Source organism: Myotis myotis, unplaced genomic scaffold, assembly GCF_014108235.1.
Source record: "Myotis myotis isolate mMyoMyo1 unplaced genomic scaffold, mMyoMyo1.p scaffold_m19_p_17, whole genome shotgun sequence".
In the NCBI taxonomy this organism is placed as follows: Eukaryota; Metazoa; Chordata; class Mammalia; order Chiroptera; family Vespertilionidae; genus Myotis; species Myotis myotis.
This window is the reverse complement of record NW_023416321.1, coordinates 2,807,331-2,825,357: the sequence shown is the minus strand read 5'-3', so window position 1 is coordinate 2,825,357 and position 18,027 is coordinate 2,807,331. Positions and strand designations below refer to the sequence as shown.

Genomic DNA, 18,027 nt, shown 5'->3' with positions numbered 1-18,027 from the left:
GGAGCGGGCGCGGGGCCTTCTGGGACCCGGAAGATGTCGCCTTTCTGTGTGGAAGTCGGCTCGCCGGAGTCAGCGCAGTGAGCCACCCCGCGGCTGTGGGAGTAAGATGGCGGGGAAGAAGAGCGTCCTGTCTTCCCTGGCCGTTTACGCGGAAGATTCCGAGCCCGAGTCGGACGGCGAGGCTGGAGTGGAGACGGCGGGCAGCGCGGCTGGTGAGGCCCGAGGGGGGAGGGGGGAGGCGGGAGGCGGGAGGGGGGAGGGGAGCAGCAGGTGTTCGCTCGGAACGCTGCTCAGTTCTTGCGAGGCGGGAGGGAAAGCGGTGGGCATTGTGCGCCAGGTGTCGGGCTCCCGAACCCCACAGCGCGATCCGAACACTCCGTGGTAAGAATGGGTCCTCTCCTTCCGCCCGTTCGATTATTCTGCCGAAACTGATTGAAAATCTCCGTGCCGGGCATCCCTCTCGGGTCGGGATGGACAAAGGGTGGAGAGGGTCCAGGGCTGCCGAAACACGGCCTCTTCTCTCCGAGCGTGTTGGATGGGAGAGAGTGGCGAGTAAAACGTAGGTGGAGGATTTCTTTTTACTTTTATAACATTTAACTAGTAATGGGCCTTAGACGCATCGCGGAGCTTTTTAAAACGTTTATCTGGTCTTCGCCGCGCGATTCTGTAGATGTGGGGTAGGATCTGGGCTCGTGTGAGCTTTCCGAGGCCCCTCGTGATTCCATTATTTCGTGAGCTGTTAAGCCCCCTCGGTGATTTTGTTGCCCTGTCTCAGGTTGGGGATCGCGATGCTGGGAAGTGGGCACAGATTTACCTGGGAGCATAGAGACAGTGAGTTACAATATAGCTGGACCTTCGTGTTCTCATCCGGGAAGAGAGGGGGCTTGGACTAGGTCAGCTACTCTCTGTTGTGTGGTTTTTGCCAGTCAGGGGGGTCTCTGGTGGTTTCCCAGTAATTTGTATTGTTTGGGGGAGGCGGGTGTTGGTTGTTTTGTCTTGAATGTAGAAAAAGATTGTTTCTCAAGTGGGTACGATTGGGAACCCCTTGGCGTACCCCCTGTTCAAGGTCCTGTTCCTAGGGGAGGACACACAGAAAGGAGGATGACAGAGTCCTTGTCTTGTATGAGAAGATGAGTTCGCGGGAGCCTGTGATCCAAGGTAGACGTCAGTGGAGGCTCTCAGACAGCAGAATCTAGGGCCTGAGGTCATTCAACACGAGACTTAGGTTCCTTTTTTACCTTGAGATAGAATTCTAGTCGCTCAGATCACCTAAAGCAGCGGTTCTCAACCTGTGGGTCGCAACCCCTTTGGCGGTCGAACGACCCTTTCACAGGGGTCGCCTAAGACCATCCTGCATATCAGACATTTACATGACGATTCATCACAGTAGCAACATGACAGTGTTGAAGTAGCAACGAAAATAATTTTATGGCTGGGTCACAACATGAGGAACTGTATTTAAGGGGCCAGAAGGTTGAGAACCACTGAAAGGCTTTCTTGCATCTCCCCCATCTATTCATTTTTATTCATTTTTTCCTCTGTTTAAGAGGAGAAAGGCGGATTGGTGTCTGACGCGTATGGAGAGGACGATTTTTCTCGCCTCGGGGGTGATGAAGATGGCTATGAGGAAGAGGAGGAGGAAAACAGCAAACAATCGGTGAGTAACTCTCTTCCCAAATCCAGAGCCTCTCATAGCACCATCCACTTGTTAGAAACTTTCCACACTGTTCCAGCAGCGTTCCATTTCACACCTAATTTCATCCCCTCTCCTCCCGCTCTCTTTGGCGTTAATTAAGGAAACTGGGTTGGATATTGGCAGTGCTGTTTGAAAATCAAATTTGTTTTCACCTGGACCATTTTGTATTTACCTTTGAATTTAATATTTGGGGGAAAGATAGTGAATTATTTTATTTGACCCAGATACCAGTGGGTGTTTTATGTTCGTTTTCCCTGTTTAGATCGTTTATTCATTTGCAACAGTATAGTCATTCTAATTGGTGTGTCATTTATATCTACAGTCAGCTCTGTATTATTTTTTATCTTGGTTGGGGCTCATTCAAATCTATCCATTTATTCAAAAGACTAGGAAGGAAAATTATTTTTATTGTGTGTGTATGATTGACTTCTTAACTTCTTTCTTGACATTTTACTTGGCACTTTTTATCACAGTGCCCAGTTCCTGATCACCAGTCTTGCCTGAAATTTAGTAGGTGTGGTTCACAAAAGAGAACTTGGTTAAGAGAACTTAACCAGAAAGACTTTAGATACAATATCACATAAGCATCACGATCCAGAGTTTAAAAGTTTTGGGGGGGAGAAACAAGGATTCAGCTGGTGCTTAGCACAAAAACATACAAAGTTGAATGTGGATATTTGACAACAGCTTTAATTGAAACATTCAGTGTACTTTTATCAGGTGTTTGAAGACTTTGCTACCTGTTGAGATTTAAATGTTACCATTAAAAATGCTTTCCAAATTAAGCAAAACTGTACTTTATATTTTATGCCCTTTCAGGAGGTATTTTCATGCCTTTAGCCCCACCATCAATGCTAATAATTCAGAATGGACTGAAACTGGTTAGAAAAGCTTTGCAAGTTATGTTCTTTCCCTGACTTTTCTTACGTGCAAACATTCTGGCTGTTGTGTAAATCTGCATAGTGTGTTTTGAAGTGTTATTCCACATTCGCTTTGCTTAGGATTTTTATCATATTTAAGCTTTATTTCACATTTTAGTAAAATCCTCTCATCAGATCCCAATAGAGACCTTCTAAAATGTGATTGTCTTTGGCTGCGCCACATCTCTGATATTTGGCCTGATTGGATTCATTTTAAGGAGGTTGCATTTAAAACCTTTGGCTCGTTTTAAATGCCTTATAGGACAGTGAAATCTCAAACCCATCAGTATAGTTCAGTCACGTCTTTCAGGTGATGATTATGTTAACATCTGGACTGCTGTTTAATATGGGGGTTAAAATTGAAATCGATTAAAAAAAACAGTTTCAAATGACACTTAAGTTTTTCCTGGTGGTAAGTTAAAGGTTCTGTGCACTGGGGTGCTCTGGGCAGTGGCGCTGTCTGTGGCCTTCGTTAGCATTCAGTGGAATGGTGGGCCTGCTCGTGTGAGGCCAGCGCATGCTTTGGAGAATGGTGCTTTGTGTGGAGCAGGCCGTTTGGATAAGGAACAAGGCTGGATAGAACGGTAAAGGCAGTTCTGGGGGAACTTGGCTGGAAACGGGGCACACTCACCTGGGACCCAGAAGAGGCTGGGCACTGCTCTTTAGTCATGCCTTTCCCGAGTCACTCACCCTGGGCATTTGACACCTGCCTTCCTAGCGTTCATGTTGGTGCAAATACTGCTGGGTTGAACTGCCGAGGTACAGGTGTGTGGGGGTCACGGCACTCTGGCGGTGAATGGTGTCATGGTAGGTCTGAGTCAGATTATTTGTGTATATGAAAAGCAAGGAAACAGCTTGTGTTTCTGGTTTTAAGTGATGGATGTTTCATTGGAAACAGCATGCCTTCATCCTGTGGGGCCTGGCCTTATTCTTTTCTGAAGCGTCTTGTGGCCTTGCCTCCACTCTTCCGTTGGCGATTTTTCATCTCAGGCATTTTCATTTGTGTAGACAGTGGTCCTGCTGGAGTATCTGCTGTGAGCCGCTGGTGTTCTTCCTCCCCCAGAACATCTCCTCCTCCCGTGCTGGGTCATATGGTAGGGGAGGGGTCCTGGTGGGATGACCCAGGCTGAGTAAGTTTGCTGCAACCCCTAGTTGTGCGTATGTGAACCCTCAGGCCCGCTCCTTTAAGCTTAATCCTCTAAATTCTTTGTCTTGTAGGAAGATGACGATTCAGAGACTGAAAAACCTGAGGCTGATGACCCGAAGGTACTTGGTGTTGGCTGTGGTGGGTGGCTGGATGCGAATAAGGCATTTTAACATTGTGGCTCAGTTCATATGTCTGGTCAAGGTCTGTCCCACTGACACACTGTGCAACCATGTGTAAATGTTCTGGGATGAAATCAGTTTCATGAAGAAACCTGGAGGCCACTCTGGAAGGAGTAAATCCGGGAGCAGCCTGGACCCCTGGCCTTGTAGGTAGTGCCAGATCTCGACTAGAGAGCCTGGTTGCTGGCTGAGCGCACAGCCTCCCTGTGCTCTGCGTCCAGGTGTGCTTTGTGGGTCACTGCTCCCGCAGGGGGTTAGATTTGGGGATGTTTCCAGAATCAGGAAGCATGAAGGGCCGCCTTGTGTACTCTGGGTTCCCTTCAGCTGTCTAGACGTGCAGAAGGAGGGCCTGAGAGGGTGAGACAGCATGAGGCCTCCCCCTGCTGTTGGGGATGCTGAGCCGATCACTGTTTCCCAGGCTCGCGCCCTTCCACTCTTGGGTAAACCATACAGAATGGTCTCTCCCAACAGCATAGTTTCTCCTTATAGCTCCATCCAAGTAGCAGCTGGGGAATGCTCACACTCCGTGACTATCGTGATAAAGGTGAAGAACCCCCACTTGTGTCGAGTAGGTTTGCCCTATTGTGTGCTGAGCATCGGTACAAGTGTACCTGTCAGGGAAACATTCTTTAGGGACAAGCTCCCCGCCACAGCCCCCCAAAGAGAAAGGCTGATTCCATCACTCTGGGGCTGGGGAATAGGGACCAAATTTTGTGATTAAAAACTGCTTTAAACCAGCTGAAGCTGGCACACTCCCCCTCCAAGAGCATGCCCATCCCTTTCTTTCCCCTTAGGCCTGCATCTCCTAAGCTCTGAGGTCCCCAGGAGACTTGCAACCAGGGGAGCAGTGGGCAGTGTCCCCTTGTCCCAGGCTCACCTGAATCTGTCTCCAAGGCCCCCTTTCCCCAGAGCAGCCCCGCCTGGGTTCTCCTGTTGCTGCTTCTATCCTAAGCCCCTCCTTGCTTCCCTGTCTCCGGCTTTAATAAATGCACTCTCAGATACACAAAAACAAAAGCCCAGCTGAGGCCTTTAAGGTGACTTAGTGGAATTTAGGAAAATTATACCCAATTAGGATCTAAAGTAGCATATTTGAAAATACAGCATCAGTTCCAAATTTGAACTGATTGTGTGATTGGATAGGACTGTGTGCAGGCACTGACGTCAACCCATGAAAGGCTGGGGATGATGCAGAGAAGAAAACACTTCACCAAGAAGCGTTAGCATCAGCATGCAGGAGAAAAAATGCATGCTAGCGACAGTAGGCGCAGGCTCCTGTCTGCTGGGAGGAGCCCAGGCCTGCTCGTCAAGCATTACTGGCAAGAGGGCGGGCTGTGGCCTGGAAGGAAGGTACAGCTCCCTTGGCCTGGCAGAATGAAAGTGGCCAGTAGCATTAGTATTTGGCTTCTGTCTTAGTTTTGGGGGGGGGTGGGCCGTTGGGCTCCCCAATAGGGACAGGAATTGTTTCTTTATGCACAGTCCCTGGCAGGAGTCTTCTGTGCCCAATTTCCTTAGGGCCCTGACTTCCTCTCCAGCCTGCCATCAGCTCTTCCCAAGGGGGCCTCCACTCAAACCCTCTCAACCCTCCCTCTGTTCTGAAACTTTTCTGGCACATTTAAGCTTTATTTCAATTGATATTTAACAATATTTTTGTATGCTAAACCTTTATTTTCAAACTAGAGGCCCAATGCACAAAATTCATGCGAGGGGCTCGGCCCTCGCAGCCCCAGCTTCGTCTGGAAGGTCGTCCAGCTGTCCACTCTAATGAGCATATTATGCTTTTATTATTATAGATGTTTCTGCCTTAAGTATGTGAAGTTTCCAACAATAGGATGTCATTTATTTTGCTAACAAATGGATTCATGTCACATTTGTCTTTTCCACCAGATGGCACTCCTTCCTACTTTGGCTTTTAAAGATCTGCTCTTGATTTTTTGCTGTAGCAGCTCTCTCAGAACATGTTGGCTCCTTTACACAATTAAAAATTAGGATCCCATAAAGCTTTTCTTCATTTTGGCTTTGTCTGTTGACAATTTCTGAGCAGTTAAAACCGAGGAAAATGTTAAATATTTATTTTAAAATAGCAAACCCATTACATATTAACATAAATTACATTCTTATGGAAAATTACTATTTCCGAAATTTAAAAAAAGTTAGTATAGAGAGAGGCATCGTCTTACCATTTTACAAGTTTCCTTGGTGTCTAAGATCTAGCATAGTGGAAAGCTAGGTCTCATAGCTGCTGCATTCAGTCTGTTGCAGTATGTTTAGGTTGAGGTATTTGAAGAACTGTCTTCACACAACAGGTCGTTTGAAAGAGAAGTATTTTAATAGTTACTCGGGTACTTGTGGATTTTCTCCTCTGATGCTTTATCAGAGCTCACAAGCAGTGATTTTCTAAAGGTTAGTTGGTTGCCCTGTGGAACGGGAAGCCTTAGCGATGAGCTTTTGTACTCTGCTGCGTTAAGACCACGGCCTCTCTTGCACTTGGAACGGCTCTTTTCCCCAGGCACCGTACCACACCATCGGACACTAGCGATTTGGAAAATGGTTCACTGAGTTACACAGATCTCCTCGATGCTGACACATTTGCTTCTATAGTGGCCCCCAAAAACGTATTTGACAATGACATTACTGACCTCAGCGGACAGGCCATTCAGTGTCGGGGAGCTGGCTTGCTCACAGCGGGGAGTACACATTTCCCCAGATTCTCGGTTTGCTGGAGAGCTGGAATGTTATCATTGCCAATAAATACTCTCAGTTTTCTTTGAAGTGACAGGCTTTGTTTTTGAGGAAATGTCGGCCAAACTCCCGCATCGGAGTGACCATAGTTTGTCAGTCATTCTTTCAGGTAAAATGGTGTTCTGTGAAGAAAACCGCTAGGTCAGCTTGGAACCCAAATAACCACATGGGTGCTTTTTCCTCGACGTCCAAGTTTACGCGCACCTCTCGTCATCATACAAAATGCTAACAAAAACTGTACTCAAGCGTCAAGGACATTCAGAAGTGAAATTGGCTTTTTTTTTTTTTTTTTTTTTTAACTGAGAGTATGACTCCTGCTAGAATTTGGTGCTGCTGCCTTGATTTGTTCTAAAGGGCCAACACGTTGACCCACCATTGCTCCTGTAAATGTCAACACGGTGAAACAGGTAAATGTCTTCATGTTATGAAAATAATTTTGACCTTGCAGACCTCCAGGGGTCCACAGATCAACTTTGAGAATCACTGTTCTTCACAAACAAAGGTCTTGGGTGGGTGACATTAAATAACGGTGACAACTCAGTCATCGCTCTGCATGTGTCCACGAAGCGGCTGTTATCCTTAGGGGGCCTTGAGCTGCCTGGGGGCAGCAGGGCCCCCAGAGGAAGAGGAAACCGCCCAGGCGGTGGGGAGAAGTTCAAGCCCTGGGGTTAGAGACCTGGTTTGAATTCCAGCTGTCCTTGGGGAAGTCCCCTCACCTCAGTGTTTCTCATCTGGAAAATGGGCCTCTCATCATGATCAAATCTGCCTCGTTTGTCTTATGAGACTTAACTAAGTAAAATGTAACTAAATACTTAGCTCCGTAGTGCCTGGCATGTCTGTGTTCAGTAGTGTTAGGTACGACGACCGGTACTCCTCTGCTCCCTCCCCAGGTGGTCACTCGTGTCGTTGAGGCGTTTTTTGGAATATTGAATTCCGCCTTTAAACTGGAGTACACTCAGAGGAGAGAAAGCTTCAAGGTGAGGGGACTTAAAACCACATCATGTGAGGAAAAGTGAAGGAGCGGGGGGGGGGGGGGGGAGAGCTGGTACTCTGCCTGCTGTTTGGAGGCCCGGTAAGGGAAGGGAGGCGGCGGCCACAGGAAGCGAAGCCTAGAATTACACGGCAGACGTTCGCTGTCATCTGACGGTGAACTGGCTGTTATCTCTGGCCAGGAGTGGGTCGAGCTGCTTCTGGAGGTAGTGAGCTCCCTGTTCCTGGACCTCTTTCAGACAAGGTTGAAGAAACCACTTGTCCACTGTGTCCTAAAAGAAATGTGGGCTGGGGTTGGACGAAACCCCCAGAGGGTTTCCTGGGGAAAGACTTGGGCGTTGTGGACGAGCAAAGTTGAGCGTTCCCTGACTTCATCCCACTCTGGTGTTTGGGGTTACCAACGAGTGCGAAGTGCCATATTTGGGGGTGTGAGTAAGAAATGACAACTCCAGACCACCTCTGGGGAGCCTTTGGTCCTGATCCATCGGCCTGGGGTGTCAGGGATGCTGGGGTGGCTCTGGGCTTCCTGAGTTGGCCCTGGACTAGAGAAATGGAGGCTGGAGGAGGTGGCCGAGTGTTCCACGGAAGCAGAATGCTTGGGCACCTCGGGTTGTCATGCGTCTTCTCTCACTTCAATGTTCTGGTCTTACCTGTTCAGTAATAGCCGACTCAGATGTTCTGATTACTGACCAGAAGGTGGCGCTGCTGTCCCAGGAAAAGTCAGACAAGACAAGGAAGCCTGGTCCAGCTCCTCACTTCAGGGGCAGGGTGCCTGCTGGCTTAAGTGTTTCCTGCATCTGTTTGCCCTTGGCACACCAGCTTCCCTTTTCACACTCCTTTGTCCGGGCTTTACCTCGGTTGCCCTGGAACATTTTCCCTTGTTTATTTTTCTCCCCTGCGCACAATTCCTGTGGATGAAGGTATTTCCACTCACTCACTGCCCCTGACACACCCTTCCTTTGAAAACAAACCGGGGCATCAATGGCCTGGCTCAGGAGAGCTGGAGCGGCCTGTCCAGCTACCTGGGAGGCCGGCCTCGCTGTGTGGGGCAGGCTCGTGGCTCCCCGAGGTGCTGTGTCCGGGCTGCGACCCAGGGAAAGAATCTCCTGGCCCAAGGAGCTAACATCTGTCAAAACAAAACTGTCTCGGGTCAAGGAGGTGGCACATGGTGGGAGAACAATTGTTCCAGCATTTTTTAAAAGGCGTGTATAATCCCAGTTAAAAGAAAACATTTAAGAAGTTCTTTGAGCCCAAAAGTCATGCAGAAATGTGGAGTTCAGAGCTTGGAGCTAGTTTCGTGAACTTGGAGTCGGAAGGCCTGGGTCAAGTGTGGGTGTAGCCCCCCTGCAGCTGTGGACCATAGGCCCAGGATGTAACCTGCACTCGCTGTCTGTGAAGCTAGGACTCTGGCCCCCCTTGGCCAGGTGACCATGACAGCAGCACGGAAAGATGTGTGTGAACGTGCTTTGGACAGTCTGGCCTCAGGTATCTGCTATGGATTTGAGACAGTGGGGCCACGTGTTATCAGATTTAGGAAACTAGTAAAACTCAGTTGTTAGCATTGCTTAGCCTTTCAACCAAAGTGAACCTAATCTCCCGCCCTCATCCTGCGGGTCAAGTTGCCACACTTCTCGGTTCCCGGCACCCTCGGGGATTTTGCACAGAACTCCTAGGCCAAAAAACCCCTAACAGTTCTGTTCCGGTAATTGGCTCCAACAGTCGGCATTACTGTCCACACAACTCCGGAGCCTCTTGAAAAAAATAATACACACACTTGTGCAGAATCTGACAGATGCTGAGTATGCTCTGTTTCCCTTGACATTGTTAAATGTCACTGCACTTTTGTGAGTTTGCTGCGGCACCCTGGGGTGCCTTGGTGGGCAGTTTGGGAACTGTATTGGTAGTTTGCTGTAGAGTTTGTGCCCTGCCCTGCAGGCCTGGCCAGCCAGGGGATGGGCCTCTGCCTCAGCCGCCATACATACCTGAGTTTCCCCTAAGGTCGGGTGCGTCGGTTACCATGTTATTAGTGGACTCGGAGTCTAGATGAAGGATTTGTATTGGGCAGAACTGACCCAGCATTATTGCTGGTCTTTTAAAGTATCAGAACCAAAGATCTGGAACCTGAAAACTGCCCGAGGAGCTTGTCTCCCAGGAGTTTGCTATTGATGTTACTGATTTTCGGAAGAGCTTTCAGGAGCCTGCCAGCAGTTGCGACATGTCAGGTGAAATCTTACCTCTTGTTGACCGTGTCAGGAAAGAGGCTGCAGACACGTGCCAGCTTCTGCGGGGGTCACTGAGCAGGGTGGGCTGCGTGCGCTTTTGCTGAACGGCAGGACCCCGAAAGCAGAAAGGGAGACGCTGAGGTTTTGAACACTCAGCTCAGGGTTCTGTTCAGCCAGAGGGACGCTTTGGGAGGCACGTGGCATGGAAGCCGAGTCCCTTTCCAGCCTTTGGAAATGGCTGTGTGCCTCTGCGTGGGGGGCCCTCAGCCGTGGGCTGTTTTACTGAGAGCTGTTGTCCAGGAGGTGACAGCAAAGGTCTGTCCGAACTCACACGTGGACTTTTCCTTAGGGGCTTTGACTTGGAAAGGGTTATATGGCTCTTTCCTGGTGGTTATCCTCTCGGGTTTGGTTTTGTTTTTTAAATACCTTTGGCGGAAGAATGGTCCTCTCCTCTATCGGGGAAGGTCCTCTTCACCCGCGCGTGCAGCTTTGGGAGAGTCGCAGGGAGCGGTGAGGGAGGGCGGGGACACCTGCCCAGCCGGCCAGAGCAGCCGAGTCAACCCCAGCGATCGCGGGTGACAGATGTCCCAGCCGGTCACCCTCACCTCCCAGGTTTTTATATCGTGCATATTTTATTGTCAAATGATTCTTACAGCAAGATTAACTGTTTTACAAAATAAAGAAATCTCCTAATTCCACATCCTAGCAGTGCAGCCATATGTTCTCCCACCCTTCTCATGCTGGTATAGCAAGTGTGTATTTTCTATCCAGTTTTGTTTCCATTTGTATTTTAAACCTCTTCAGTGTGGCCACAGTCTGGGTAGTTGTAACATAATGACACGAATGAACAATTGAAAACTAAACACTTAAGAATTGTGTGATATGTGAGGTATATCTCAATAAAACTGCCAAGAAAAAATTACTTTTATTTTTTAAACACTTCCATAGGGGGAAGTGTTTAAAAGATTAAGTTGCAGTCTACCAATTTTTGTTCTAATACTGTTACCAATCATTAGCAACACAGTCCCCCACATCCACTTCTTTCCTCCTGTTTTCAGCCAGCTTGGATACAGTCCAGAATTACACACTAGAGTAGCAAGCTGTGAGCACGCTGTGGTGGCTGTTACTGACCAGAATGCTGTGCGGCCAGTGTCTTTCCAATGAGATTCTCAGACAGGAAACGTGCCCTGCTCTTGACATGGGTCAGAAGAAATAACTCCTTTAAAACTTGAGTTCTCATTGGAAGTCCCCGTGATGGTTCTCCCGGTGAGGGAGAAGGGCTTAGTAGAAGTTAGGGTTGGGTAGCATTTTTTCTGTACACCCCCAGGAAGTCTCGAAGCTTAGGACAAGGGTGACTGTTTATACGAATAAGTCTTGTGGGCCAGCCCTTCCATTCAGGTCAACTCAGACATTACTCATGGGGGCATCATAGAATCTTGAGCTGTTTCGCCTTGTCCTTAGAGTGAAAAGGTAATAAACTTGGCCCTGGCCTGTGTGGCTCAGTTGGTTGTGCGTCATCCTGTGCACTGAAAGGTTGACGGTTCACCTCCTGGTCAGGGCAGATGCCTGGATTGTGGGCTGGTCCCCAGGAGGGGGTATGCAGGAGACAGCTGATTGAGGTTTCCCTCTCACATCAATGTTTCTCTCTCTCCCTCTCCCTTCCTATCTCTCTAAAAATCAATTTAAAAAGCTGGTTTTTAAAAAGGTAATAAATTTGGCTGACTTCCCCTTAAGTTGAGGGTTGAACCCCTGCTTTGCTCTGTGGCCGGCTGTGGCATCTTCCTGAAGACCTTTTCCCTCCTCAGTCTGTGATGTTGGCTTCCCCAGCGGTTGAACTAAGGCAGTGGTGGCGAACCTATGACACGTGTCAGAGGTGACACGCGAACTCATTCTTTTGGTTGATTTTTCTTTGTTAAATGGCATTTAAATATATAAAATAAATATCAAAAATATAAGACTTTGTTTTACTATGGTTGCAAATATCAAAAAATTTCTATATATGACACGGCACCAGAGTTAAGTTAGGGTTTTTCAAAATGCTGACACGCCGAGCTCAAAAGGTTCGCCATCACTGAACTAAGGCTTCGTAGAAACTGTTATTCTTTGCAGCCTCCTGGCCCAGAGGGAGGCGGTGAGAAGTCGGAAGGTGGCATCCCTGGGCTTAGGAGTCCGACAGACACGGGTCTGGATTTTGGCGTGTCCTTGACTGCTTCGTTGCACTTTGCCTCAGTTTCTTACTCATCTGTAAAATGGACATCATGATATCTGCCTCCTGGAGTTTCAGTGCTGGTTATGAAAAGCTTGCAGGGTGACTCACCCAGGCCCGGAAAGGGAAATGGCCCTTGACCTTGCTGGATTGGGAGCCATCCGATCTGAACTTCTCGCTGGAAGTTGCCAGGCGGCCTTTGAACTTTAGAGGCTAATGCCAAGCCTGCTTAGCCTTTGGCATTTCCTTTCTCTCACCCAAGCAAATGGCCTTCTTTAGACTCACCTGTAACAAGGCCAGGGTTGCCCTTGCAGAAGTGGGTGCCATGACATTTCCGTGCTGGCAGAACATACCCACCCAGGCTGGGCTCTGCTGGGGTGTCTGGGTGGTGACCTGAGCTGAGCAGCCCACAGGACAGAGGTGGGGCCACTGTGGGAATCATTCTTTTGTTGTTCAGGCTGAAGAAATCCAGGCGAGGTCCTTTGTCTTGCCATCTCCCAAAGGAAGCCTAGCGACATCTTAAGCTGAGCACTGCTGGCAGACACCTCGTCATTGCTGGACGCTGTCACATGCAGAGGGGACGAATGACCATTATTCTCCCTCTGACCCCCCTTGGCTCCCTCGCAGCCAGCAGGGCCTTCTTGACCGCACTTGCTCCAGGTCAGCTGGAGCTCAGATTCCCAAAAGCCGCACCCGCTCCTGCATGGGCTGGTCCTGCAGCCAGAGGAGCTGCTGCCCGCCCCGTCTGCCCGCCCCCGCGCCCTGCAAGCCCCAGCACAGGTCCTTCCCCGCAGGCCCAGATGCCACAGATGGCTCATCGAGGTGTGGCGGCCCCTCCTTCCCCAGTTGGGATTTATCTTTTTGGAATGATGTGATGCAGAAAGCAAGCTGTCTGTCCTTAGGGAATCCTGCTCTTCCCTCTTTGTTCTGTGTTTTTCATTTTTTGTTTTGTTTTGGAATATTTTTACTTTTATTTATTTTTACTTTTTTATAGATGTCATTAATTTATAGGTACTTTTTATGATTGCTACTCAGATGAGATCATGATTTAAAAAGGAACAAAGCAGAATATTATTTGATTCCCAAGTTATTAGGTGGGCAGCCCTCTCAGAAATAGAGTTATTACTTGAAAATGATAAGTGGATTGGTTGTCTGAAAATTGGAATATATTTTCTAATATAAACAACACTCTTTAAAAAAAGATTAGATGCCCTGGCCAGTGTGGCTCAGTTGGTTGAGCATCATTCCATGCACCAGAAGGCCACCGGTTCATTTCTCGGGCAGGTCACATGCCCAGGTTGTGGGTTCAGTCCCCAGTCAGGGTCCGTACGGGAGGCAGCCAGTGTTTCTCTCTTACATTGACGCCTCTCTCTCTCTCTCTCTCTCTCTCTCTCTCTCTCTCTCTTTCTTTCTTTCTCTCTCTCTCTCAGAAATCAATAAAGCCCTGGCCGGTTTGGCTCAGTGGATAGAGCCAAACCAGCCTGCGGACTGGAGAGTTTTAGGTTAGATTCCAGCCAAGGGTACATGCCCAGGTTGCAGGCTCAATCCCCAGTAGGGGGCGTGCAGGAAGCAGCCAATCAATGATTCTCATCGTTGATGTTTCTATCTCTCCCTCTCCCTTCCTCTCTGAAATCAGTAAAAACATATTTTTTAAAAAACCAATAAAAACATCTTTTTATTCATTTTTTTTAAATATATTTTATTGATTTTTTACAGAGAGGAAGGGAGAGAGAAAAAGAGTTAGAAACATCGATGAGAGAGAAACATCGATCAGCTGCCTCCTGCATATCCCCCAGTGGGGATGTGCCTGCAACTCAGGTACATGCCCCTGACTGGAATCGAACCCGGGACCCTTCAGTCCGCAGGCCGACGCTCCATCCACTGAGCCAAACCGGTTCTGGCAAAAAACATCTTTTTAAAAGTAGATAGCAAAGGGCATTCAATAATACTTATTTTTACCCTTGACACAGCTGAGATGTGTTGTACTTGCAGTAAACATTATTATAAAATAGTACTAAATAAAATGGACAATGAAATTTGAAAACAGAAATCCTCTTAAGTTCTAAATTTATCAGCAGACATGGAATGGGTCTAAAAAAAATGTAGGTTCTGGCCTGGCCAGTGTGGTTCAGTGGTTGAGCATCATCCCGTGCACCAAGAGGTCACCGGTTAGATTCCCCATCAGAGCACATGCCTGAGGCAGCAAATTGATGTCTCTCTCTCCCTCTCCCCCTTGCTCTCCTAAAAAAAAAAAAAAAAAAAAAAATCAATTACAAAAAGGTAGGTTCCTAAAGAACAGTGTTCCTTCTTAAAGAACATTCCCACAAATGGTACCATACCTCAACCAAAACAAAACTAAGTGCCACCCATAATGCAGTAAGATGCAAGTATGTGCAGGAAGGACACACACAAAGTTATCTTTGAAAAGGCGCGTGGGTCCTTGAGGCACACGGAGGCTGTGTCTATCGCTGGGTAACTGATTACAGAAGAAAAGGGGGAGTGGGAGGAGGCTAGCGGAGAAGGAGATGAAACATTTTTAAATGCTTACATTTAATGTTAATACTTTCAGTACACAATTTGCAACGCGATATAGCTAATTACATAGATCACAGGAGAACGAGAGGATTTCTTTGAGAAGTATTCGTAGTGTTCTGGAGACTGTTGGTCTGGTATCGCACTTGGAAGTCGGGGAGCAAAGTCTCCCCTTTGGAAATGCTCCGACCAGAGCTTTGCGTTTACTTTGAAGTCTGGCTGGTTCCCTGGGGTCCGCGCTGTGCTGGGCAGATTGTTCAGACAGAGAAAGAGACTGTTTCCTCCCATCTCCCGGCCTTTTCTTGGGCCACAAGGCCGGTTCCAGAGCTGGCTTCATTTGTCTTGGCAGGCGCCTAGTTAACCCTTTCCTGTAGAGATTCCTCTGCTGGGGGAGCTCAGCCTTCCCGTCAGGATCCTGGGATTGAAGGCAGTTCATTGAATCCAAAGTGGCCCCACCAACTTCCGCCCATTTTTCTGATAAATTGAGTGTTTCCATCCCAGGCAGGCAGCAGGCCATGGCAGTGGCCCGTCCTGGCCAACAGGATACAACTGAAGGAAATGCGCTGGTGACGGGCTTTCTCCGGAGCTCTCCTGTGCATGTGGGTGAGACAGCCCACGCGCGTCTGCCATGGGGGCTGTTCCCACAGCCTGGTCTTGGTGACTTCCTCGGAGCCTCGGGGTTACTGACAGCTCTCCATCCCGTCTGTCAGGTGACAGTCATTTTGTTCTGGAGCTTGGAGGTAAAGGTTCCAGAATTTCTGCTTTTCTTTATGTATCTATACAAGTTATTGATTTCAGAGAGGAAGAGAGAAAGAGATAGAAACATCAGTGATGAGAGAATCATCCATTGGCTGCCTCCTGCACACTCCCCCACTGGGGATCCAACCCACAACGTGGGCACATGCCCTGACCAGGAGTCATGCTGACCTCCCTGGTTCATAGGTCAATGCTCAACCACTGAACCACACCAGCCAGGCCAATTTCTGCTTTCTTGGCAACATGAAGTGACTCACATCTCCGAAAACTGTCTTGACTGTCATTTTGATGCCTTTCCAGGCCCATCAGTGGCTTCTGAAGCAGCAGTATTGTGCCCACAACTTCACGGGTTATTGTGAGAATTACTTGAGATCTTTCATTGACGTGCTTAGCATCATGCCAGCAATTATTCCCCTAGGTTGAGTTTTGTTTATGTTACATCCCCAGTGTTTGGCCATTGCCTGGTCCATAATAAATGCTTAATAATTGTTTGTGGAGTAGATAAATGAATTAACTATATAATAATTCTGTCTTGTTTTAGGATGAGGAGTAGCAGGCTCTGTAAGGTTCCTTCAGTTCAGTGTCGATACCTCTCCCTTCCTTCTGCCCATCCCGTATCAGCCTTTATTGCCAGTCTAGCCCCTTTTATTAGTCCTCTTCTGCCGCCTCCCTTTCTGATACTGAGTCCACACCGTGAGAGGAGCAATGGACTTGAAGAGTTTGGAGTCTGGGGAGGTCAAAGTTCTGCTCTGTAGCTGAAGCTGGCTTTAAAATCCTAAACTAGCCTGGCCAGTGTGGCTCAGTGGTTGAGCATTGACCTACAAACCAGGAAGTCACAGATTCCCAGTCAGGCACATGCCCAGGATTCAGGTTCAGTCCCTAGTAGAAGTCGTGCAGGAGGCAGTTGATCAGTGATTTTCTCTCGTTGATGTTTCTATCTCCCTTTCCCTTCATCTCTGAAATCATAAAAAAAGATAATTTAAAAATAAAAAGAACCCCTAAACCGGACTGAAGAAAATCTGGCCATTGGCTGGCTAGAACGGAGAGCGCTGTGTGTATGTGTTTGAGTGTGTGCGCCTTTGGCGGGGCGGGGATGGGTCAGTGTTCGAGCACCTGCTGTGGGCAGGGCACTGACTGCAGGTGCTGGGGACACCATGGTGATAAAGACAGTGCAGGGTGGGGCAGTGTCCTCATTGGCGGGGTCGGGTGGGGAAGAAGGCTTCCTTGAACCGAGTTCTGAAGCCTGAGTGGGCTTACTAGGAGGAGGCGGAGGGGAGACGTTCCAGGGAGCAGGCTTTGCTGGGCCCCGCTAGCACCCTGCCGGAGGAGGAGGCTGCAGTGGTCGCAGGAAGTCCCCCAGGGCCTGGGCCCCAGCGAGGATAAAGGATGGTTTATATCCTGACGGGTTTGGTTCAGTGGATAGAGCACTGGCCTGCGGACTGAAGGGTCCCAGGTTCAATTCCGGTCAAGGGCATGTACCTTGGTTGCGGGCACATCCCCAGTGGGGGGTGTGCAGGAGGCAGCTGATCGATGTTTCTCTCTCATCGATGTTTCTAACTCTATCCCTCTCCCTTCCTCTCTGTAAAAAATCAATTAAAAAATTTTTTTTAAAAAAAGGATGGCTTATAAGTAGCTGCTCTGCTCCTGAAGTGAGGTATTCTTGGGACTTTCTTGGGCAGCCCCAGGTCTGAGCACATAAGGTTTGGAAGGCGTTGTTTACCAATCTCCCTCCAGCTGCCGCCTGCTTGGGAGACGCTGATGACATCATCCCGCAGAACATGCGTCTGTGGCATTCTGAGCACCTCTCTGTGCCTCAGGCTCCCCAGGCTGAGGAGCTAGGCTTGGCAGAACCCAGTGGAGCTGCCGGAGGCGGTGGCTTTGTCTGAGTTGGACCCTGGACCTTTGAGTGTGCTTTGTGGGGCAGTTCCAGGAAGGCCTGGTGAATCACTGGCTGCAAATAGCCCTCCCTCCCTCTGCTGGTCCTTCCCTGCGAGCCCATCCTCGAGTCCGTCCTCGCAGCTCGTGCGGCAGGCAGCCTGGCCGCTTCATGGGTCATGTCGTTTCCGCCCCGTCTTCTGCTTTAGCCTCGGTGGTCGCTGGACTTTCGAATTCTCTGCCGGGCGACCAAGTCCAGGTTCTGTCATTCCTGAACATGAGGCCCCTGCTGGGATTATTGCGTTCTTACAAGTCTCAGACACGATTGATTGAGAACCAGAGTCTAGCAGGTTCGAATCCCTGCTCTCCAGGGACCAGGGACGGCCGGCCGGCCTCGCAGCCTCCAGCCTGTGGGCTCCGCTCAGGGGAAGCCTGGGGAGGCTGGCGGGCGGACAGACGAGGGGTCTGCCTCCGAGTTTGGTCTCTCCAGCGGTTCAGTGCTCTTGCTCCTTGTCCCTCTTGGCTTCTTAGGAAGCTGTGGGCTTTGTTTTGTTTTCCCTGGTGTCTGAGTTGGACTTGAACTGTAGCTGACACTGTTTACCTGTCTTTCTCCAGGAGCTGCAGGTGAGGTGCTTTGTTTGCACCTTCCTCGGGAACTGGGAAAGCCCTGTGTCTGAAGGGCGTGGCTCGGTGTCCAGGTCTGTCCAGGTCTCGGCCCATCCCCCCGCTGACGCAGACACTCTGTTGTGATAGGTCTCCAGGCGG

At 49.0% G+C, this 18,027-nt stretch overlaps 1 protein-coding gene across 3 annotated transcripts in view; it reads left to right on the top strand.

Annotated features, from left to right (window-relative positions):
• LOC118671321 (SAP30 binding protein) overlaps positions 1–18,027 on the top strand; it is a 33,324-nt gene continuing 15,297 nt past the window's right edge. The window contains exons 1-4 of one of the 3 annotated variants that reach the window (XM_036339393.1): positions 1–212; positions 1,548–1,657; positions 3,835–3,882; positions 7,572–7,658. In XM_036339393.1, coding sequence (XP_036195286.1) covers positions 107–212; positions 1,548–1,657; positions 3,835–3,882; positions 7,572–7,658 — 351 coding nt within the window. In that variant the 5' untranslated portion in view covers positions 1–106. The remainder of the gene's footprint in view (positions 213–1,547; positions 1,658–3,834; positions 3,883–7,571; positions 7,659–18,027) is intronic. The other 2 variants (XM_036339390.1, XM_036339391.1) reach the window with 2 other exon arrangements.